Below are 24710 nucleotides of genomic sequence, written 5' to 3'. Positions count from 1 at the left end.
TTTGTCAGTGATTAGTAAGAGTAGCAATCCATATAGAACCAAATATTAACTTGAATATTTGTGAAGAAAAAAAACAATTTCTCATGTCACAAGTGAGATATGATACTAAACACATTGGCCATCTACTGAAATAAGTCAGGCAATGTGGTATAATAGCACTTGTTTTGAAAATAAAAATAGTTTATTATGTTTGGCCAAAGTCCAGTGAACTGGAAAAAGAAACTTACTATTCTATTACAAAGGGTCAAGTAGGAGCTATAAAAGATGCTTTCTTGCACGAAGAAATAAAATTCCCTTGCTCCTTTACTCTCAAGGGATTTCAGCTCATCACTTTACTATCATGAAATCATCACCTGCTCACAGCATATCTGTGAAAAATAGACCTGCTGCTAATGAACAGAACAGAGAGTGAACGTATAGGAACCTGGCAACAGAAAGAAGCTTGTGACAGGATAATGGGCTCCAAAGATTGCCATCCTAAGCCCCAGAACCTGTGTGAGGTTACACAACAAAGGAAATTTACTTTGCAGAGAGAACTAAGATTGTTAATCAGCTAACTATACAGACGGGCTCAGTAGAATCACCCTTTTTCTTAAGTGGAAGGGGCGACTCTATGTGTTATGACAGCTTGGTCCACTGTTGTCGACTTTAATGCAGAAGAGGAATGCAGAAGCTGAAAGGAACGTGAATCTGAAAAAGGGCCAGAAACCACACTCTCCTCTCAGCCGCTAGACAAGAATATAGTTCCTTGATTTTAACCCACTAAGACCTAGCTGGCCTTCTGACCCACAACTTTGAGCTGAGAAATTTAAAATGGTTTAACCCTCCAAGTTTGTGTTAACTTGTTACAGCAACACAAAGCTAATACATGGTGTCTAATGGAAGAGGGACAATTAATACAAGCACAGTCAATCTGATGGACTGAGCAGTCAATCTGATGGACTGAAAAAGATCACTTAACATAGATCATGAGTCTATTCCGAAGTGATAGAACAAACAGCAAAGCGCATAGATATAAAGAAATGTGACAAATGAGGGCTGGAGAGATGGCTCAGCAGTTGAGAACACCAGCTTCTCTTGCAGAAGACTGGGAGAGCTCAGTTCAGTTCCCAGCAGGTTAGGTGGCTCCCATCTGCCTGTTACTTCAGCTCCACAAGATCTGAGACTCTCTTCTGGCCTCTGTAGACATCCACACTCATATGTGTATGCTCGTGTGTGTGCAATTAAAAATACAATTGACCTTTAGAAAAGAGACGAAAGAAGGACTGGAAAGAGTAAAAGCCACAGGTGGGACTATGTACAAAGGGGCACCGTCTTTTACACACAGGAGGGAAGCTGAACATTGGAACTCACAGCAGGTGCAACAGCATACACAAAACCTGTGCAAGCTCAGGTGAATCCTAAGTGAATCACAGCGTGAACAGAGTAGGCACACACTCCTGCTCCCAGTTGTGGAAATATTAGCAATTGTTAGCTGCTGGGAGAAGAAGAGACAATTTTCTCTGAGACTGTTCTATCACTTTGTTCTATCACTTCAGAATAGACTCATGATCTATGTTAAGTGATCTTTTTCAGTCCATCAGATTGACTGCTCAGTCCACCAGATTGACTGTGCTTGTATTAATTGTCCCTCATCCATTAGACACCATGTATTAGCTTTGTGTTGCTGTAACAAGTTAACACAAACTTGGAGGGTTAAACCATTTTAAATTTCCCAGCTCAAAGTTGTGGGTCAGAAGGCCAGCTGGGTCTTAGTGGGTTAAAATCAAGAAACTATGTTCTTGTTCCTAGCAAGTTGACCAGACTCCAGTGGAGGACTACAGAGCCAAGGATATTTGAACAGCAAGAATTAGACTTGAAAGATTAAAAAAAAAAAAAAAGACATAAAGTTGGATGGATAGGGAAAAGAGTTGGATTTGGAAATGGTTGAAGAGGGAGTAAATATGATCAAAACACATAAAAACACTCCAAGACCTAATAAAATAAAATAAGTACAATGCAGCATGGTCAGCCTTGAAACCATATACACTCAAAAAACAAAAACAAAGTCAGCAGGTTCTATTTATATACATTTGTACACACACACACACACACACACACACACACACACGTAATGAATATGATCAAGGCAAAAGAGGCTATCAACTGGAGAGTGCGATGATATGAGGGATTCAGGGGAAAGGAACTAGAAAGGGAAGGAAAAGAGGGAGGAAATGATGTAATTCTGTTAAATAAATTTTAAAGTACAAAATACAAAAAAGAAAAAATGTAGAACGATTTTTTTCTGCTTTTAATAGAATATAAGAAATGAAAAGGATTAATTAAAAAGACACACACACATTGATCAAAGGGGCAAGTAAGAGTTTTGAGAATGCCTCATGGAATAGCCTCCTAGGAGTTCCAGCATCTTTGTCCCAAAGGATCCTCAAATAGCAACTTGTCTGTGAACTCCCCTGAATGTTATAGGTACTGATTGGCCTCATAACAGAGTTTAATTAACAAACCTCTTGAAACCTGAATAGCGTTGAGTTTTTTATATCCTATGCCACAAATGTTTGGTGGTGTTCATTCAGTGCAAATCAGACCACACAGTCTGCAGTTAAATCTCTGGGAGCTAGGTATTCTCTTCCTTATTCTTGGAGACTGTCCTCTGGGAAGGTGGAATGTGCTAGGCATATCCGACAGTATATCCATCAGGAAGCTTTGCCAGCTGATGCAGCTTATCTAGAGGGTAATACTCCTCAATAGCCCTCCTAGAGTTTCTTTAAGCTTTCATATAGAGCTCAGCCTAACCTTTTTTGCTCCTGAATGGGTCGTGAGGCCAGCAAGATGTTGGGCATCTCCTAAGAACATCAATGGCTCTGCAGCCTTAGTTACCCCTGGGTTAGACTGGCAGAATACTTTAGGATTTCCTTGAGTGGAAGTGACAGGTTAAAAGCTCTAGCTCACCCTGCTAATACACTTGTGTTACAGCATGGGCTCTTTTCCCTTTATAGTGTTATTAGCCTCCATTTTTATAGGACTGGAGCGCATCCTTTGACACATTGAAACTCTAATAAATACACTGAGAACGCTTTAAGTGGCACAGCCCAGGGAATGTCTGTCCTTCATTCAGAACTCTAGAAGATGTTATTCTATAAAGTGACATGAATTTGGGTATCCTCACCCCTGCTTAGGGAGCACCTTTGCTAATACCAAGGTTGAATGCTGTGTAAACAGTTCTGATAATTCTACTGACATCCTGTCTCCTTTACATGATCTATATCAGATCCAAAGTCTGGCTGCCTAAACAAGGACACGACCAATAGATGTTCTGATGCAGAAATGGGAAATTTCACAGTGTCCCACCCCTTACCAAAGAACGATAGGCAACTAGCAAAGGCTAAGAGCAGGGAAGGGCAATTAGTCTTCCCCGAGCCTTGCCAGGCCACAGAGGAAGAGGATGCAGCCAGTCCTGATGAGACCTGATAAGCTAGGATCAGATGGCAGGGGAGGAGAACGCCCCTTTTCAGTGGACTAGGGGAAAGGGACAGGGGAAAAGAGAGGGAGGGTGGGACCAGGAAGAAATGACGGGCGCAGATATAATCGGGATATAAGATAAATAAATTGTAAAAGAATTTAAATTTAAATTTAAAAAGTGGTTTTCTTGCGTTAAAGCAGTTTATTCACTAATTAACGACATTATCTTTAGTTACTCACTAATTAATAATGTTATCTCCCAACTGGCATTAGGAGCAGCAGAGACCACTCTAGGAGAAGCAACAGGCTAAAGGACAGAATCAGTCCATCTTGGCACTCTCACTACACGTGCACAAACACAAGAGCCTATACAATGTGCTTAACATGCGGAATTAAACTCCAAAAAGTTCAGAGACAGCCTCTTAAGCAACCTCTTAGCAGGGAGAAAAGAACGCAAATCTCATCCTAGTCTTTCAAATTTCTCACAATGAATCATCCTTTTCAAAGCATTTAATCTTTAAAAGGATTTTATTTACATTTTTCTTTCCACAGAGAAAGCAACAGGATGGCTCACATCCTGAAACTCTAATTTTATATCATTCGAATATTTTCAAAAAAGTGCATCATCCTATAACCCATATTGACCTTTAATCTCCTTGTCTGAGATAACTGAAAATTTAAATTGTAACATGTTTTCCTTTCTTTCCAAGGACAACATCTTAGGTAAAGATAATCCAAACTCCATAGCTATCATCTTCTACCACATAAGTCCCTGTAAACAACAACATAAACGCTAAACCCAGCATCTCAGCTATTTTTCCCCTCTGTATTCAGTGAGGTGGGAAGGGAGTACAGGTTCAACCGCAGTTAAGACAATCATTCCTTCATGCAATAAAACGCTTCCCCATCAAGAACTGTTCTCTGGGTTGCACAAGTTTCAAAGGTGGTTTGTATTGCCACATTGGGCTCAGCCAAGGATATCGAAGAGATGTTCCTCATTTTCCACATTTGGGCATCTTGTCACAGTAGTTACCTCTTGCCACCCACCCTACTCCCTGAGTTTGGTCCCCAAACATCTTACCGACTACAGCCTCTGTGAATTTTCCTTCTGTGGGAAGAGGGAAGAACTGGTTTGGAGACACATTGCTGCCATATCCCAGGAGAAAGCCTTCCAGCTTGGTGTTTGGATTTGGACGCAGGAACTTCAGGAGGATGGAGTCGCTGGTGGTGTTGATGTGCACTTTCAGGCCTGGCCTTTTACCTGATCATAGAAACGTAGGTGAGTGTCTGACATGCCACCTCTTTTTCATCCTGCAGCCACCACCCCTCAGCAAACCTTGCCTCCTGGAGGCGTTATTCTTAGAACAAATGCTATCTCTTTTGCTTCTTAGGATCATAGCATGGACGCTCAGCTGACCAAATCATTGAGTACATTAAAATCAAAGAAAATGTACTTAATAGTGTATAAAGTAGACTAAAATGAAAAAGGAAAATATTGAGGGGTCTAATTCTAGGTAGTCTGTTACTGAAGGCGTAAGTAAAGGGTTGTTTTTTGTTTTTTAAGGGTCATTTTTCTATCCAAAATGAAACAGAATCTTCACTTTATATACATTACTAAGATATGGTGCAAGGAGCTGAAGTTTCTTACTGGTAAATTTTAATCATTGTACCTTAAAATGCATCCTGGGGGTGCTCTCCAGACCCTTACCCACACATTTTGATCACTGATCACTAATAGAGCTGGGAATAGAGGAAGGAAGGGCTTGCTGAGGTGGTGAGATGGGTACCGTTTCATGTAGGAGCCCATGAAATCCAAAATAGGGTGTCAGCTCTCCTAGAACTGAAGTTACATGTGGTTGTGAGATAACCTGTGAGTGCTGAGACATAAACCCTGGTTCGCTATGAAAGCTCTAAGTCCTCTTAGCCACAGAACCAGCCCACCACGAGTTCTTCAGTCCACTGTGTATTTGTTTCATTGAGGATTCATGACTACTTAAATGGTGCTTGCTGGTTGAGGCCTCATTCATGAGGTTATATAAAATACAGTGTAGTACAGACTATTGCCCCTTGCAATAATCATGAGCTCTTTACAATAGTCATACTGAAGACTTTATTGTACTTCTGCTCCAATGATTCTGAGCCATGTTGATCAGTGTAGGACTGCTATGCTTTGTGTGTGAAATGTTCTGCAGAGACCTTGTGTGTTTGATGTTTGGTCACAGGCTAGCAGATCTAGTCTCTGAGGGTAGCTCATGAGAACTTTGACTTCATCTGTAGATGAATCCTTTGAAGGATATATAGTAGTGTGACATTACTAGGAAGTGGTATAAACCAGAATATGAGACCTTCATGGTGGAAAAGGTCACTAGGGACACCCCACCCTGTCTTGCTCTTTCTTGGTGAATGACTTGCCTCTACAATGCCCTTCCACTACAGTATCCTACCCCACCACAAACTTGAGGCACCTAGAGCAGCTGACATGGCACTGAAACCTTCCAAAGCACGGGCCAAAGTAAATCTTCCTTCCTTTTTAAATATTTCTTTTGGGTACTTGTCACAGTGACAAGATGCTAACCAACAGGTACGTGAAAGGGTTGCATGAAGCCTTTGAAAGAAGAGAAGTATTCCCTTCTGGAAAGTCATGCTACTGGACTCATGTCTACTTCAGCAGCCAGGAGGATAAATCCTATGCATGTGTATATTACTTTGCACTTCCCCAAACTAAATGATTTTAAGAACATTCTCATTTTTGCATCTGTGGAAATTTGAAAACCAAAGCCACTGAGTAACTTATTGAAAATTAAAAAAAAAAAAATGAACTCACAGTTTATCTACTTTAGTTCTCTTTTCTTTGCATTACTATTTTTTATTTTTTAAATATTAGTTACAGTTTATTAATTTTGTATCCCAGCTGTAGCCCACTCCCTCATTCCCTCCCAATCCTACCCTCCCTCATCTCCTCCCTGCCCCTTTCCAAGTCCACAGATAGGGGAGGTCCTCCTCCCCTTCCATCTTACCCTAGTTTATCAGGTATCTTCAGGCCTGGATGCAATGTCCATCTCTGTGCCCTAGCAAGGCTGCTCCTCCCTTGGGGGAAGGTCAAAGAGCCACCCATTGAGTTCATGTCAGAAATAGTCCCTGTTCCCCTTACTAGGGTATCCACTTGGGGTCTGAGCTGCCATGAGCTACATCCGAGCAGGGGTTCTAGGTTATATCCATACATGGTCCTTGGTTGGAAATACAGTCTCATAAAAGACCCCTGTGCCCAGATATATTACGTCCTTGTGGAGGTCCTGTCCTCTCCAGGTCATACTAACTCCCCCTTCTTTCATAGGATTCCCTGCACTCTGCCCAAGGTTTGGTTATGAGTCTCAGCATCTGCTTTGATACACTGCTAGGTAGAGTCTTTCAGAGACCCTCTGTGGTAGGCTCCTGTCCTGCTACTTGTTTTCTCCTACTTCCAATGTCCATCCCATTTGTCTTTCTAAGTGAGGATTGACCATCTCACCTGGGGTCCTCTTTCTTGTTTAATCTTCTTTAGGTGTACACATTTTAGTAGGTTTATCCTATCTTATAGGTCTAGTACCCACTTATAAGTGAGTATATACCATGTGTGTCTTTCTGCTTCTGGGATACCTCACTCAGGATGATATTTTCTAGATCCCATAAAGAAGTTAAAAAGCAATAAATCAAGCAATCCAATTAAAAAATGGGGTTGTGGAGCTAAACAGAAAATTCCCTGTAGAGGAATATAGAATGGCATAGAAACACTTAAAGAGATGTTCAACATCCTTAGCCATCAGAGAGATGCAAATCAAAACGACCCTGAGATTTCACCTTACACCCATCAGAATGGCTAAGATCAAAAATTCAAGTGACAACACATGCTGGAGAGGTTGTAGAGAAAAGAGGAACCCTCCTCCATTGCTGGTGGGAATGTAAACTTGTACAACCCCTTTGGAAATCAATCTGGCACCTTCTCAGACAACTAGGAATAGTGCTTCCTTAAGATTCAGCTATACCACTCCTAGGCATATATCCAAAAGATGCTCAAGTACACAATAAGGGCATTTGCTCAACCATGTTTGTAGCAGCTTTATTCCTAATAGCCAGAACCTGGAAACAACTCAGATGTCCATCGACGGAGGAATGGATATAGAAATTGTGGTCCATTTAGACAATGGAATACTTCTCAGCAATTAAAAACAAGTAAATCATGAAATTTGCAGGCAAATGGGATCTATAAAATAATTTAGTTCTTCGAAATGAAGCAGCAGCAACTGAAAGCACCCATGTTGTTTATCACTTTGTATGTTTATTGTAGGGTTAAAACTAAGTCTCAAGGTTCTTTTGGCCTAGATTAGCCTGACCTCATTCTCTTTGAGGCCACTACCATTCCTCAATGGAGTTAAAAGTGGTCAAGCCACAGACCTCAAGTTGAAGGCTTTGATTTGTCTTAATTTCATCAGGTTTTAACTAAATGATGTATAGTTTAGAAAAACAAAAACTAGATTTTTTTTGTCCAATTCACTTTTTCCATTTTTAATCAGTGTGCCTACATTGGCTCCAGCATTAGTCCTTTTTTTTTCCTCAGTGGAATGGCGTAATGTAAGTCAAGAACTCATTCTTCTGTTTTAAGAGGTTGTCAGTTCTCATAATAAGCTGAAACACAGCAGGCTGTTTGCAGTACTCTGTTGAAAAGACATTAAAAAAAAACTTTATGCGATTAAGGCAGACTCACACTTGACTGAGAACACAGAGTGTCGCCTCAGCGTTATGCTAGATTTTTTTCTCATGGACTCTGCCAGATGTAATCATAGTTATGTTTTCCCTCAGAACGTAAAAGGCATATTATACCAAACAGAAGAAAGGGAACTCATAAATACACCTACCAGCCAACCAAAATGGAAGTAGTCAATCCTCTGGAAGAGAACCCCAGCCTTTCTCCCCTTTGCTAGAAGTTTATGCCAAGAAATACACCAACATTATAGAATTTTTCAAATGAACTGACATTTAGCTAGACCGTGTTCTCCAAGATCTAGTTCCTACTACTCTGCTGAGTGAAATATCTATAGATGTCCTGTAACATATGCCAAAAAATACCACTGCAATAGAATGTCACAAATGTAATATTTTGAGATCACTCTTTCTGTTCTTCATGCCTTTAGAGCGGAGGTTCTCAACTTGTGGGTTGCGACCCCAATAGGGGTTACATATCAAACATCTTGCCTATCAGATATTTACATTACAATTCATAATAGTAGCAAAATTACTGAAGTAGCAACATAAATAATTTTATGGTTTAGGGTCACACAACATGATACAACATGAACTGTATTGGAGGGTCACAGCATTAGAAAGGTTAAGAAGCGCTGGCTTAGAACCAAGATTCGGACTCCGGTGTTATGGTACTATGTTACTTCTGCTACTGCTTTTCAATGCCCCACACTTTATTGTGACCAGGTTAGTCTCCCCATATGCTAGAATATGTGGTTTGTCCACACTCTGCCCCTTTGCTCATAGTGCACTCATGACCACTACGGAATCCTTCCACCTTTCACATTTGACCTTCTCCACATCCTTTACTGGCCCAGTTACTTCACTGATCCTCAGTGTCTGGCAAAAAGGTTAAACAGCCCTTTCCCCTTTACTCAAAATAGATTTGTCAAAATTTCCTCCAAATTATGGTTTACATTGATAATTCAATGATAGTTTATACTCTGGACAATGCTCTAATATTTGGGGCCCCATATCTCTGTGTATCACACTAACTTTAATCTTTAATGATAAATTATCTTTATTATGAGCTATTATAATTTGATTCCATCATGAATATTCCACATTTTGACACTTACAAAGTGTCACTACAAAGTCTATACTCAAAAACTGTGCCAAGTTATAAAAAAAATGTATAATGGTTTCTTCTGGTGAGTTTATGATTTTGAGTTGGTCTGCATTCATAGCTATCATTGGCCACCTGTGGCCAGAGGGCCACTAGTTGGACATGTCTGATGGTTTGGGGTTCAATTCATGTGATAGAAGTTGTCTTTCAGCATTTAGTCATAGTTACACTCCTGGCAAGTAAAGTAGATATAATAGAAAATAGCACACTACAATATGACCTTAACCAAAATAACACATAAATAAACAACAAATATGTTGCTCAAAAATATTCAGGAGTACAGAGGAAAAAAAGACTACAGGAAAAACATTTTATTGCATGAGAAAGAAAATTTAAAAAATACATGTTTAGGAAAGCAATAATAGCCTGCCTAGGGGAAAGCTGCATATTTGGCATAGTACATTCTTCAATCCATGACACTACCTCTTCATCCTCTGTCTGCAACACCCTACAGTATCTCTAAAGAATTTCAAAGTATTGTGAAATTCTAAAAACAAATAAATAAAGTGTCTTGCAAAACAAAATTAGAATTAACTCATCTTTTAAATTCTAAAATTTAAATCATGGGGTGAGTTTGCAAACCTGATACACACATACAGATACACTGACACACAAAAGGAGGAAATGGCACAGTCAGCCCAAAGAACTCTGGGTCACCAGACCAACCAAAAGAGGGAAGCTGCCCAGCTGCTGGAGTCTATGGACAGTTCTAGTTCTGCAAAGAAACAGCCTGGCCAGGGATAAAGCTCAGTCACAGAGTGGGTGACAAAGTTCAAGCAGCACCAAAACAAACAGTAACAACAATCCCAAACCACCGCCACCATAAACAATACCATCAACACCACCTACAAAATACATACTTCAGTAAAGACAAAACGAAAAAGCGGGGAAACCATTCCAGTCATCGAGTCATGGACCCGAGAGAAAGAAATCACCGCTATATTCAATAGAATTCTTTTCACACCTAATCTCTCAAAAAGTCATCTTATACTTTCCAAAGTGTTATATAATATAGTGAAACTTGTTGCTATCATGCTGGTGAAGATGATAAAATTCTTGAGACAGGCAGATCACTGGGATTTGCTGGCCAGACAGCCTAGCCAAAAACGAGCAAACTCTAAATTCAGGAAGAAACCCTGATTTTAGGGAAGGAGGCAGAAAATGATAGAGGCAGACACCAGGCACCGTCCTCTAGCTCCTGCATGCTTAGGCATGTGTACACATATGGGCATCCCCACACACACATGCATGTACCACACACATATGCATATGCCACAATGCAGATACACAGACACGTAGAGACAGACAAACATGCACACAAACACAGAGGGAGAAAGGAGGGAGAAGCTGTAGACACCATACAAGGAAGTGGACATAGCTGCGCACTGTCCTACTAGGTGCAAGTCATAATTCACCAATTCTTGGTCAGTACCATTAATCTAAGGGAAATAAAAATTAAAACCACAGTGATGTGGAATGGCTAAAATTAAAATAACAATAAATTTAAAATGCCAGGCACAATTTGGACATTTAAAATGTCTTGCACATTTTGATTATGAGTATTAAATGCATATCTGGAGAAATGTTGAAAAGTTACCAAAGAACCCAGCAATTTCATCCCTAGCTGTTGCACATAGGATTGATGAAAAGATGTCTGTGTAAAAGATGTATAAGCTGGGCATGGTGGTGAACGCCTTTAATCCCAGCACTTGGGGAGGCAGAGACAGGTGGATCTCTGAGAATTTGAGGCCAGCCTGATCTACAAAGCAAGACAAGGACAGCCAAGGATACACAGAGAAACCCTGTCTCGAAAACCAAAAATATAGCACGAGAACATTCAACATTAAACTAGAAACAAACCCAGAAATCTCCATAAGCAAACTATGGCTCATTCATACAATGGGATATGGTTCAGCAATAAAACAGAACAAATTCCCTATGTATACAAAGACATGGCACCATGCCACTTAGCTCTGTACCCACATTATACAGGCTGCTACCAGAAGCACATCCACGCATCTTGCCGGTACTGACAGACTTAGCTTTAATAGTGTCTAGTATTATTTATCATTCAAAGTATACACACACACACACACACACACACACACACACATGCACGCAATATAACTTAAGTCTTAAGTGTTGGCAATAATCTACCATTTGCTTTGTTTTTTAGGGAGTGAAAATCAGATCATGGGACAAAGGCTTGGTGCTCAAATGTCTCTCCCTGTTCTGGTTTTATAAGTTGAAGAAGTGCATTAAAATTTTAGTAATTTTTCTGCAATATTCACAGAGTGACCAGGGCAAAGGACAAGGAACAATTACTCACTTGTTTCTGCTTCTGTATAGTAGATGGCAGATTTTCTTGCCAATAACAAGAACGTAAAAACCAAGGATACTAGTGGGAAATGTTTTAGAAAGTTTATGTTTTTTTAACACATATGAGTGTTTAGAAAGTTTATGTTTTTTTAACACATATGAGTGTTGTGCCTACATGTATGTATGCGCATGCCTGGCACCCACAGAGACAGAAGAGGATGCCAGATCTCCTGAAACTGGAGTTAAAGGATTGTTGTGAGCCACCCTGTGTATGCTGAGAATCGAACTGAGGTCCCTGGAAGAGTAGCAAGTGTTCTTAGCCACTATACCATCTCTCCAGCTCCCTGGTGGAAACCAGGGTCTCTTCTGCCATGGCAGAAGGCTGAACCAGAATGAGAACAATGCAGGTGGGTGGACAGAATTAGATTATCTCTATAGTGTGTGTGTGTGTGTGTGTGTGTGTGTGTACACAAAACTGCCATTATAAACATTCCCAGAACTGTTGTCAGGAAAATTCTTTCTAGTTTGTAAGTTGAAGGATTCTGATGGAAGGGTGCCTGGAGTAGAGTAGATGAGGACAAACACTTCGGACAGCCTGAACCCTAACTTACAAATGAAGCTCTTTCACCATATATACAAAACACATGTTGAAGCAGAGATCTAAACAAGGACGGTGACGTTAAAGAGTTCATGATGTTCAGGAGATAATATAACAGCAGCACATGGTGCCAGAGACGGTCACAAAGTCCTTACATGTGACCTACAAAAACGAATCTGAAAGCAAATTAAAATACTGACTACAATGAACATGTGAAGAAAGAATGTTAAAGAAAAATGACACTGTAAAAATAGGAGAGAGAAAAAAATTGTGATGGAAGTCCCCCTAGCCGCATGAACAACCTCAACGCCAGAGAACTAGATCTTTAAATAAACTCAGAATTTGAATTCACTCATCCATGATGATCTGTTTATAAGCATCATGAGCTACAGTTTCTCGTGGTCCCCATTCTGGGATGAAATAGCACACTCCTCCTTTAGGAGAGCATATGGTGGGCTGGCAACGTGAACTCTCTCTCTCGGAATTCAGGAAACACACCCTTGTCCACCTGGAGAGCTCTGCTCGCAGATACCCCTGAACGATTCCCACAGGGCATGACTCTGAGGAGCCAGCTTGTTATTTACAAGGACATTAAGTACACCAAATATCCAAAAGATGTTTGCCATTAAATTTATAATGTTTGAATTCAGCAAATCTAACGTCCGAAGGGGAAAATGTTTTCCTCTTAATGGTTCACTCTGTGTTTGCCCAGCTGTGGTGGAAACGGGCCCCACTTCAGCTAAAACAGCCACAGTTTCCACCTAGGTCAGAATCCCCGTGTCCTGTCTGCTCCGTCCACCATCTGGTGACTCTAGAAGAAAGAGTGACAGCCCGAACCTGCCAGTGCTGACATCTCAGTGCCACTTGACAACGCTAATAGTTTTACCGAGGGAGAAGTAACTTCATGGCCTACACTATAACCCAGCTGAGAGCCAGGAAGGAAAATTACTGGTGGTAGATGATTTCCCACATCAACAGCCTATCAGTCTTACGGTGGCCTCCTATTCTGAGAGTCACACCCTCTCACCTGCACACAAGCCTGTGATCTGACCCCACCAACACTGCTGTCTAGTCTGGATGATAGTTTGGAGAGGAGGGGCAAGGAAGACAGTTGGAATGACAAGTACGTATGACTAACAGCCATGTATATGCTGCAAGTCTAGGAGGGCAGTTTTTTTTTTTTTTTTTTTTTTACTATGTTTTTTTTTTATTTTTTTTTTATCAGTTACATTTTATTAACTCTGTATCCCAGCCGTGTCCCGATCCCTCATTCCCTCCCAGTCCCTTCCTCCCTCCCTCCCTCATCTCCACCGTGCCCCTTTCCAAGTCCACTGATGGGGGGGACCTCCTCCCCATTCATCTGATCCTGTTTTATCAGGTATCTTCAGGACTGGCTGCAAAGCCAGGAGGGCAGTTTTTAATTAAAAGAGATCCACACATAGTTTACATTTGTCTTGAAGAAGGCTGTGGTTTGACCAATTTTGTTCTGCCTTGAAACACATGCAGGAACCTAGACCCCACTGAAAGCACGGCAGGGTGTGGGACCCAGCAGGAGATTAGCTCCTCTGAGACTACAATGCCACTATCAAAAGATGAGCTCTGCTGTCACCCACTCACCCTGGTGTCCTCTGGCCATCTCTGGGGTGATGGGGCAGCAAAAAGGGAGGTCTACACAGCAGTGCCTTGAGGGTGACCTTTGACACCCATGAACTGGAAGCTGCTACATTTCTGTTTATTGCTGCTCGCCCGGCTTCCAATATTCTGTTAAAGGGGTCTTTAGCATATGCAGATTCGCTGATCAAATTTTCAATTTACCCTGTTCTCTAACCAAGGTTCCTGATATTAATGACTTCTTTGGCTGCAATGACTGGATTCCAGAATATTGTGCTGACATCTAGGTAGATTATTTGAGTCTGCCATGACTAATAGAGTCAATACAAGTATAGCCACAGCAGAAGAACTTTTAAAATTCAGTTTCCAAGTGGGTTCCCTAATAAGGGGAACATGGGCTGTCTCTGACATGAACTCAGTGGCAGGCTCTTTGATCACCTCCCCCTGATGGAGGAGCAGCCTAACCAGGCCACAGAGGAAGACAATGCAGCCAGTTCTGATGAGACCTGATAGGCTAGGGTCAGAGGAAAAGGAAGGAGGTCCTCCCCCATCAGCAGACTGGGGAAGGGGCATAGTAGAAAAAGAGATAGTGTGGCTGGGACTGGGAGGAGACAAGGGAGGGGGCTGCAGTGGCATACAAAGTGAATAAATTGTCATAAATAAATATACAAATAAAATTAAAAAGAAAAAACAAAAAAATTTCAGGAAAAAGAAAAGGTACACAAAGAAAACGTCCCTTCAATAAGCAAGTCCCAAAATTCTTAATCCATGACATGGCAAATGCAGGTGAAAAACAAAGAGGAATACAGAGGTGTTGAAGCCACTTTTGTGATACTTTTGTACCATTTAAAAAACTGGTCAATTCTTTGTAATTATTTTAAAAATAATTACATGTTTTTGTTGTTTTATAATTAATTAGTTAGTAAGTTTGTTTAAAGACATCAATACACTATGGAAATGAACAAAACTCATTTTTCTTCCTTTTGGTTGGTTTTCATGGAAACCTATGTGAAAGATTTGTTTGCTTTCTGTTGCTGCTTAAGTATAAAAGCTGGCTGTGGCTTCTCCTCTTGGAAGGTAGGATGTGTTCCACGCTTGTGCTGAAAATGCAGTCTCTAAGTAGAGAATCAGTGTCATCTGGGAACACACCGCTAATAATACAAGAAACCCTTCATGTACAAAACACAGCATCACCACTGTGAAAACCCTGCTCTAGGGAGTAAAGGGAAATCCTCAATAACAATGAAACATTGCCATCATTCGTGAAAAAAAAAAAAATCAACCAATCACAAATCTGCCTTAAATAATTCTGATCGCATTTTTTAAGTGTCAAATAAAAACATGAGATGGAGCAAGAGTGAATGGGTTCCTGTGCCATTACTGGTTTCAGCCATCCATGCATATCTTCATGAACTGTTTACAGTTTACTTAGTTCATAAATATCTAGTGTTGAGAAGTATATTTTGACATTTCACAGTATTAAAATGTTTTCCATGGGCCGATGGATGTGGCTAAACTGTCACAAGGGCATAAGCAATTAAAGGTATAATGGGCCCTGAGACTTAAGGGGGTTTTAAGAAAGTCCATTGTCCATTAACTCTACAATAAAGAAGTCCCATCTCACAGATGTTAAAAAACAGAAAGGACTCTGGGATAAACTTTATTTTATCTGTGGTATCCGGTTACAGAAGCATAAAACAAAGACTAGGCTCCTCTTTCTTTTGACTTATGTTAATTTCAATAACTATTTTAACATATAGTATAACGTATTCCATTTGTTTACAATATGGGACATTTTGAAAAACAGTCCAAAAAACATTGGCATTCTTAGCAATAACCAAAGTGTAGGCTAAAGCAATGATTTGTTTTCTTACTCTCTTTTTAATTCAGTTTTTAGACTACATTTAAATCCGTATTAATTATATATATCTATCCCCAAATTAATTCTAGAAAGATTAATTTTAGTATTATATAAACTTAAAATTAAAGTGGCATTTGATGTACACTTTGGCCTCAGTATCCAAATGCTAAAGCTGAGGTTCTTCTGATTATGATAGTAAATTCCTATTTGGATTGTTGCTATTTTGACATCTGTTCTTGTTTCTTTTTCATAGTAAAAATTAACATACTTTAAATTTCAGTTCACACACAAATGTAGTATATGTGTATCTTATTACTAACATCTGATGCAATTGTGGTTAATGTAGCATTTAGATTTTTTGCAGGTAAGCCTCAGAAGACTATGATTTGCTTCTTGCTCTAGCAGAGGCATGGTTTTGCCAGCTACAGATAGTTTATGGATGTTTGGAATTTGGGGGACTTTTTAGAGGATATATTAATGCTTGAGTCGCTATAGCTGGGTTGTTGCTGGTTGGTAGTTGGACGTCTTGGTTGCTGTTGTTTGCAGTTTGTTAAGTAGTCATGTGCAAAGAAGAAACAACAACGAGAAATTAGATATCCTGATGGTGAAGATCAAACTTGCCCCAAGAAAATGGATTCCACTAATCACCAGAAAGTAATAACTATGCCCCCTTTCCCCACTAGCCTTTTTTCTCTCCTACCTAGTGTTACAGGGTTGAAAGAGTAGAAAGAGGTGGAAGAAAAAGGAGCCCACAAAGTAGCAAATGCTAGCTACATAAAATAATCAGGGAGAAAAGCTAGGAGACTTTTGAGGAATCTGATGTTGAAATAATGAAGACTAGTGGGTAGCAGAAACCATGATGCTGGGAAAATGACAGATTCCAACAAAACAATTTATTAGTTTTGATAAGTAGGCACATGTGAAGACCACTGAGATGTTCCTGTCTTCTACCAGTAAGCAATTGTTGGGACCCTGAGGGGACAGTGCATCAGTGAATGGTTCGGAACTAATCAGCTTAACCACAAGGGCATGTAAGGAAGGAAGGGTGACCATAAGACACCCTACAAGCAGAAGAGTTGAGGGAGAGTGGCTGTGTATTGAAAGGTCGGGGTATAGTAGGTCAAGGGGTATAAAACTGAAAAGCAGAGCCAGATAATGGAGGACCCCTGTGGGCCACATAAAAATTCAGTCACTGTGACAGAAGCAATCCAAAAGTAATTTCTAAACTAAATTTCTGTGTGTGTGTGTGTGCATACACACACCACATTTCTGAGAAATTAATAACACAAAATTAAATAGTAGGTAATTACAGATAGTCAGACAGTGAAAATTCTGCCTCTTGATTTCTTAACACAAGCAGCTCAAGTGTTCAGAGCCGTGTTTAAATAAAACACTTTCAGATGAAAGGCCCCGAGGATTTCTCATAGTCAACAACTTAATGAAACTCAATCAGTCCAAGTCCCTGAAAACCAAATGTGCTATTTCAGGCTATTATCAATTCTGTTTTTAGCCAAAAACTAAATGAAAAATAAAGCAATTGGCATTTAGTTGTCTCTATTGACATGGACCCAAGACTTTGCTACTTACAAGTCATTCTACTCTGTTCCCCAAATCACTTCATTTTAATGTGAGTTCAAAAGTCTTGGGGTTCCCTGGAGCTTCCACTTACCTTCATTAGGAGCCCTCCCTCACCAGTGTTTGCTCTTCCTGGTCTATTCCAGTGCACAGGCTGCTACTCAACGGGAGCGCTCCCTGTGGCATTCTGGTCTCTAATAGGAAATGGCTTTCGCCTCTAGTCCACAAATGATCTCTTCTGTTTTGGTCAATACTGCCTCTCTTCCTTTTCAATTAACAGAAGATCTCTTTTTTTTTTATAAGTCCCAAGGACTGATGATTCAAAACTGTAGTTTTAGACTATAGTGCTTAACAGTGTGTTGTTTACTCTTAAATGTTTTAATATATACTATTTTCTTACCATACACATAAAAATCTTTAGGTGTAATTAACTTTTTTAATTAGCTTGATTTAGTCCTTCCACAATGATGCATATTTCAAAACATCGAATTGTATGTCACAAACATAAGCAATTACCTGTCAAACAAAAGATAATTCATCAGTAAGAAAAGTCTGTTCACATGTATATATCTACTGTATTAGTGCTAAAACGCTCTAGTTATAATTTACTAAAATAATAATATGGGGTTTATAATTTGGTCTACTGACATTTATTATTTTAATTAAGAGAAGTGGTTATTTTCAGAAATGAATACCTTTAGAAACAGGCCTCTGCGTAGGGTCCTCTGTAAGACCCTGAACGGCCAGTTTCTCCACTGCAAACTAGAGATACACCGTCTGTACCAAATTTAATTTTATGTCTGTAAAACCCCTTCGCTCCTCTGAGCTGCTTATTTATTCTGTTTTCTCCCCTCATTCTCTCTCTTTTCAAATGCTAAAGTCCCATCTTGTATTCCATGGATGTCTTCTCATTCCACACAGACTATAGTATACATATGATAGGGCCCCAATCTACAGCACCTTTCCCCCTTAGGAGGAAGCACTTCGCCAGGTTCCAGACTCTGCATATACACAGGACTCTAGTCTTACACGTTTTTGTACTCATCGTTTTTCACACTCACAATCAAGTACAAAACACTGCAAAGTATTGTTACTTCCTCTTCCTTCCTCCTGGAAGCTAGACCAAAGGCAGTAGCGGAGTCCCCAATCCCCACAGAATAAATATTTTTTAAAGCTATGCTTGCAAATAGGAAAGTATTTAAGTCTCACAACATAAGGAGACAGGTACAGGCTAAACAGTGTGTGTGTGTGTGTGTGTGTGTGTGTGTGTGTGTGTGTGTGACTGTAAGACACTGTGTACCCTCACACTTCAGTGGAGAGAGATACTGATCTCTTAAGAATTCATCTGAGAGTCATCAAGATAGTGTACCAGGTAAATGTACTTGCCAGTAAGTCTGAAAATCTGAATTGAACTCCTGGGTCTGATGTGATAGGACACCTGGCTCTTGAAAATTGTTCTCTGCCTTCCAGATGTGCACCATGCTGGGTGTACAAGAAAATGGAAGAGAGGAAGGGAAATTTTTAAAGAGCTTAATTTGGGGGAGGGAGAGATGGGTCATCAGTTAAGAGAACTTGTTGCTCCTGCAGAAGATCCTGATTTAGTTCTTAGTACTCACGTAAAAGGCTCATAGATACCTGTAATTCTAGCTCCAGGGGATCTCTGACACCCACTTCTTATCTCTGTGGATCAGGCAACACATATATGCACACACATTCTTGCAGACAAAACACTCATACAACATAAAAAAAATCTAAAAAATAAAAATTAAAGAGTTAACTTTTAAACACAATAATAGCTACGAGCAAAACGTTAGCAAAAGAAGAATGGATTTTTTCCTCCCTGAGGCATGCAGACGGTACTCTCCCAAATTCTCAGAATCAGCAGTACTATTTTCATCCTGGAGGACATTACCAGACAGTCGCAGAGACTATTACAATACCATGGGATGGGCTGAGATTTATTGAGTTTAGAGAGAGCAGAGAGTATTTTACAGAGAAATGCTTGTAAGGAACAGGGGACTTCAACTCAGCTTTAAGAACAAATGTCAAATAAAAGCCAGGATTTGGAGCAGTCAGTTAAAATAATGGTCAAGGCAGAGGCCTCATGGAACTGCAATCTCTGAACATAGTTACAAGAAACAAAGAATCCATGTTGGTTGAGATGCAAGGATCATATTTGTAAATACTGGCAGCAGAGGAGTTGGAAAAAAATCTTTAAAACAGTCTTGACTGTTCTCCTGTCCCTCTTCTGAAGACACTGGACAGAAACACCAGGGCCAGACTAGATTATTATTCTGCTGTTGCTGTTTACAAAGAACCACCTTTGTCTATCCTAAACTCAAGTTTGGTTACCAGAGGACTGAATACACTGGCTGTAGACACAGCACTTCTGGTGTTAATCAGAACATTCTCCATGCAAACATGGCATCTGGCAAGAGGCATGAGATGCTAGCCTTTGGAAATAACTCAGTGGTCATTTGAATGGTGTACAAGCTATTTGCTAATGTGGCATAATAGCCTCAAACTTGGAATCTGCAATACAAACAGGAAACGCTAACTTCAGACAAAACAAAAAAAGGCAACAACTTTGGGGGCTTTTGGCAAAATTATAAAACAGGATTAACAGGGATGGAAATCATAAAGTCCAGGAACTGCCCTTTGGACAGAATTTTGCTGGCTAGCCATTGGTCATGGAGTCACTTAAAACCAATTTAAGGATTATTTTTTTCTACATGCTTTCCCTTTCATCACATTTGTTTTAGGACGGTAACTCCCTGACAGCCTCTCCATCATTGGTTAGTCCTTTCCTTTCTTTTTTGCTGCTGTAATCCAATAAGTAAGCAAAGTAGTACTAAACTGAGTACAACCAAGGAATTGTAGGTACTTTCCGGTACATTTCAGCCACTCCTTTTCAATGAGCATGTGGCGTGAAGCAAAATAAGACCCACACAGTTCTGAGACCTTGATATCAGATCCTAGTGGGCAATCGTGGAACAAAAGTTCTATTTGTTTGGTGCTAAGGGATTAGTTTGTTTGCATTAGTTCTGGTGAGCTACAAAACATCCCCCCACAATTCTGAGTCCGAACTGAAGCCTGAAATAAGAATCTACCCAGAGGTGTAGCAAAGCAGATGCTGAGACTTGTAGCCAACCTTTGGGCAGAGTGCAGGGAATCTTATGAAAGAAGGGGGAGATAGAAAGACCTGGAGGGGACAGGAGTTCCACAAGGAGAGCAACAGAACCAAAAATCTGGGCCCAGTGGTCTTTTCTGAGACTTATACTCCAACCAAGGACCATGCATGGAGATAACATAGAACCCTTGCACAGATGTAGCCCATGGAAGCTCAGTGTCCAAGTGGATTCCCTATTAATGGGAACAGGAACTATCTCTAACATGAACTCAGTGGCTGGCTCTTTGATCACCTCTCCCTGAAGGGGGAGCAGCCTTACCAGGCCACAGAGGAAAACAATGTAGCCAGTCCTGATAAGATCTGAGAGGCTAGGGTTAGAAGGAAGGGGATAAGAACCTCCCCTATCAGTGGACTTAGAGAAGGGCATGGGAGGAGAAGAGGGTGAGTGGGTGGGGTTGGGAGGGAATATGGGAGGGGCTACAACTGGGATACAAAGTGAATAAATTGTAATTAATATAAAAATTAAAATAAAAAAAAATCTACCCAGCATGGGAGCTCATGTGGGAAATCCTTATTGGTACCTCATTGTTATCAGAAACAGTGTGTTTCCATCATGCCCAGGCAAAAGCAAATATGCTTATCATTCCTATCATCTCCTAACTTTTAGTTTTTACAGAACCATAAAACTCAGCTGGTAAGGGTTAGACAGGGAAACCAAGACATCAACAGAATCTCTCCATAACCACACAGAGAGCAATCAGCCCATGTGTCAGCAGGCAGGGGGTATGGTTTGCATATTAAGAATCCAAAAGGAAAAAGAAAGAAAAGAACCCAAACTGTGTTCTTCCAGCACAAGGGGCTTGTTGTCTGCCCCGTAAAACAGCAGATTTGGCCTAGGAAGAAAACATTGGCCTTTCCCTGACATGGTCTCAAATACTTGACCCACTGCATGGCAGGGGAATGTCATAATAACATCATTAGGGCAGGGTGTGGCCTAGCCTAGACACCATCCTTCCTCAAATATGGACAAATTTTTTTTAATTATTTTTATTGTTTTATATTAATCACAGGATATTTACTTTGTATCCCAGCTGTAACCCCCTCCCTTACTCCCTCCCAATCCCACCCTCTTTCCTTTGCCTCCTCCCTGCCCCTCTCTAAGTTCACTGATAGGGGAGGTCCTCCTCCCCTTCCATCTGACCCTAGCTTGTCAGGTCTCACCAGGACTGGCTGCAATGTCCTCCTCTGTGGCCTAGCAAGGCTGCTCCCCTCTCAGCAGGGTGGGGGTATGTCAAAGAGCCAGCCACCGAGTTCATGTCAGAAACAGTCCCTGTTCCCCTTACTAGGGAAACTCACTTGGATACTGAGCTGCCATGGGTTATGTCTGAGCAGGGGTTCTAGGTTATATCCATGCATGCTCCTTGGTGGACAGACTTTTAAAATAGTGATGCCAAACTCTACTGTCAATGACTGCTGATCCATTTTTGCCTTGCAACACCTTCATGCAACTTTTTCCTCCAGCAAATGATGCTTTCCTGATTCTGGTCGTATGAAAGGAGTCCCTTTCTATCTCCCTGAGAGTAGTCATGGTCATATAACTGACCCTCAGTACCAGGCCATACACTACAGGAAGATAGGAAACTTTTAGATTAGCACAGAGAACTATCAGTTTAAGAACTTTCACTATCTCCCCTTCCTAATCTGGCCAGAATACACTGACCAAAGGGAATCTTGGTCCTGAATTATTACAAAGAACAGAAAGTTAGTCATATTAAGAAACATATGATTGAGCAATAAGTGTGTTTTTGTTGTTTTGAAGCCATCAGGAGTTGAGATAGTTACCGACATATAATTCAAGCACTCTGACAAGTGCAGATGCTGGAAAACACTGTGGAAGGTGGGGCCGGAGACCCTTAGGAAGCGGGAGTGTGTTGCAAACTCACAGCCTCGGCTAGGGAAGGGAGACTACCTCACTCTAGGATGAAGACACAAAGAAAGTTAATAATTCAGGTATGTAGAGGAAGAACATTCTAAGCTGAAGGAACATGAAGCTGAATCCAGAGAGAGGAACATGCCTGGATATGAATGGCTGGAGAAGATAAGTGGGGAGAAAATCATGAGAGGTAAAATCAGACAGAACTGAGACAAACTCATAGACCACTGGGCACATAGGGTCCTTGACTCTGTGAGGTCAGGGGGAATGTTTAGGTCCCATCAATCATTTGCTTATCCGAGTCAATCTCGGGGCTGCATTGAGGCTATTTTGAAAGGTAAATGTGGGCTGTCACAGATTGAACAGCCATTATATATAAGATGAGTGCGTACTCTGAATTAAAATAGGAGGGAACGTGACTGAGAAAAACATATCCCAAAACCGTGTAAAATCTGAAAAGGAAGCTTCAAAGACTTGTAGCCAAATCAAGTGTGATGCCTGAGAGAAGGACTAACGGAGCCACAGATGTCTTCAGAGGATTTTAAGCGACTGAACAGAAAACTGGCATATTGTTTAGCCGAGTTAGGAAAGATTGTAGCAGAAGAAAGTTTGGGGTACAATATTTTCAGAAACCTCATTTGAGACATGCTGAATCTTAGGTGTCAGAAAACCAAGCAGCGACATAAAATAGAGAGTTGGTTAAATGGATCTGATCTGAGCTGGTGATAGGAAATTTCAGCTTGTAGTGTTTAGTTTTAAAATCATGAGACTGGATGAGATCATCAAGAGAACAAGGAATAAGAGAAGAGATCCAGCATCTCAGTTCTGAGACACTCCAGTTTAAAATATTGGTTAGATGAGAATGAATCAGCCAAGGAGACTGGAGGAGGAGCCAGTGAACAAGGAGTAACAGCAGATAAATGAGGAAAAGCCCAGAGGTGTGAAGCCACCAGCCAAGGCGAATCAAGTGTGACTCTCTCTGGTTCTGGGCTAATGGCTCGCAGCTCAACTCAGGAGGCAGGAAAACTGCCAGAGCTCAGCATACACACTTAATAGATTTGGTGAGATTTACCATACAATTAGTCTAAATTGGAGACATGTGACTTGTACTGCAATAATAAACCAACCAAGAAAACAGAGAACAAAAGAGAGACTGGGAGAGGGCAGGGGAATGAGGAAGCAGGACAGCCAGAAAAACAAACATGTTCTTTGTAGCCTTCCATTATTGGGAAGAAGGTTCTTTGAGAATGTACTTACCCAGAGAGACAAACCATTCACAGCATTTTTGACTAGAATAAGTTTACGATTAAATAAATGTCTCTGTGTATCCACAGTTCTAAATCAGAAGTACATATATGTAAAGGTGTTCTGAACCTTCTTAGAAACACTGAGCTTCTAGTTCCCATGAACCAGCTAGCAAGCTGGGAGAAACATTATTCTCGGATTTGTAACAATGAAAATAAAGAGCACGAAGATAATCCTAAACATGCACCAATTTAAAACTGATAAAAGCTGAGGCTATAGAAAAACCGAAATCTAAGAAAAGGATAGAACATACAAGGAGAGATGCTGCTGCTTGGGGAAAAAAAATGGTTAAAATTTTTCTTGAGACCCAAGAACACAATGGGCCTGACACATATTCTTCTACAAGCCCCAGTTATAGGAACAGTCAGAAGGGGCAATGGTTCTGGAGAGTTTCCTTTGGGGTGCAAGACTAAGGGAGACAGAGTCAGAATGCAACTACCCAGAGCCTTTCACCCACCTTTTGTACAAACACAAGCCCATTCCACAGCAGAACAGTCTTGCCTCAGAGCAACTCTGCTTCCAAAAACAAAACAAAACAAAACAAGAAATAAAAAAGAAAAGAAATACTCTCTAGTAAGTCATTCTTGACCTTAAAGATAATGCTGAAGAAAACTGAGGCTGATAATGCTCTGGGGTAACCATGGAAACAACAAGCTACAAACCCAGTTCTACAAACTGCTAACTTAGTTGTCTCAATACATCCCAGAAACAGTCCAACAGGAGAAAGTGTGCACTATTTCCATCGGTCTCAACAGCCCTATACAAGATGCCAGTTTTTAAAAAAAATGAACTAGTGAGATGGCCCCTGCCCACAAGCCCTTTGACCTAGGTTGAATCTGGATCCCACGTTACAAACAAACATCACAAAGTTGTCCTCTGGCCTCTTAACAAACACAGTGGCAGAAGTACCCCCATACACACACACACATTATGGTACACATGCACACGCCAGACTAATAATAAATAATGAGACTACAAAGAAGCAAGACAAGACACCGACAAGAAACAAAGCAAGCA

The 24710-nt window shown here is 40.6% G+C and overlaps 1 protein-coding gene across 12 annotated transcripts in view; it reads right to left on the bottom strand.

Annotated features, from left to right (window-relative positions):
- The window catches only part of Abi3bp (ABI family member 3 binding protein), a 210431-nt gene that overhangs the window by 150211 nt on the left and 35510 nt on the right, over positions 1–24710 (bottom strand). For all 12 annotated transcript variants that reach the window (XM_021634091.2, XM_060370558.1, XM_060370560.1 and 9 more), the window contains exon 2: positions 4541–4720. In XM_021634091.2, coding sequence (XP_021489766.1) covers positions 4541–4720 — 180 coding nt within the window. The remainder of the gene's footprint in view (positions 1–4540; positions 4721–24710) is intronic.

The sequence above is a fragment of the Meriones unguiculatus genome, chromosome 17 (genome assembly GCF_030254825.1).
Source record: "Meriones unguiculatus strain TT.TT164.6M chromosome 17, Bangor_MerUng_6.1, whole genome shotgun sequence".
Classification (NCBI taxonomy): Eukaryota; Metazoa; Chordata; class Mammalia; order Rodentia; family Muridae; genus Meriones; species Meriones unguiculatus.
The sequence above is the reverse complement of the archived record's forward strand: the minus strand, read 5'-3'. Positions and strand labels throughout refer to the sequence as shown.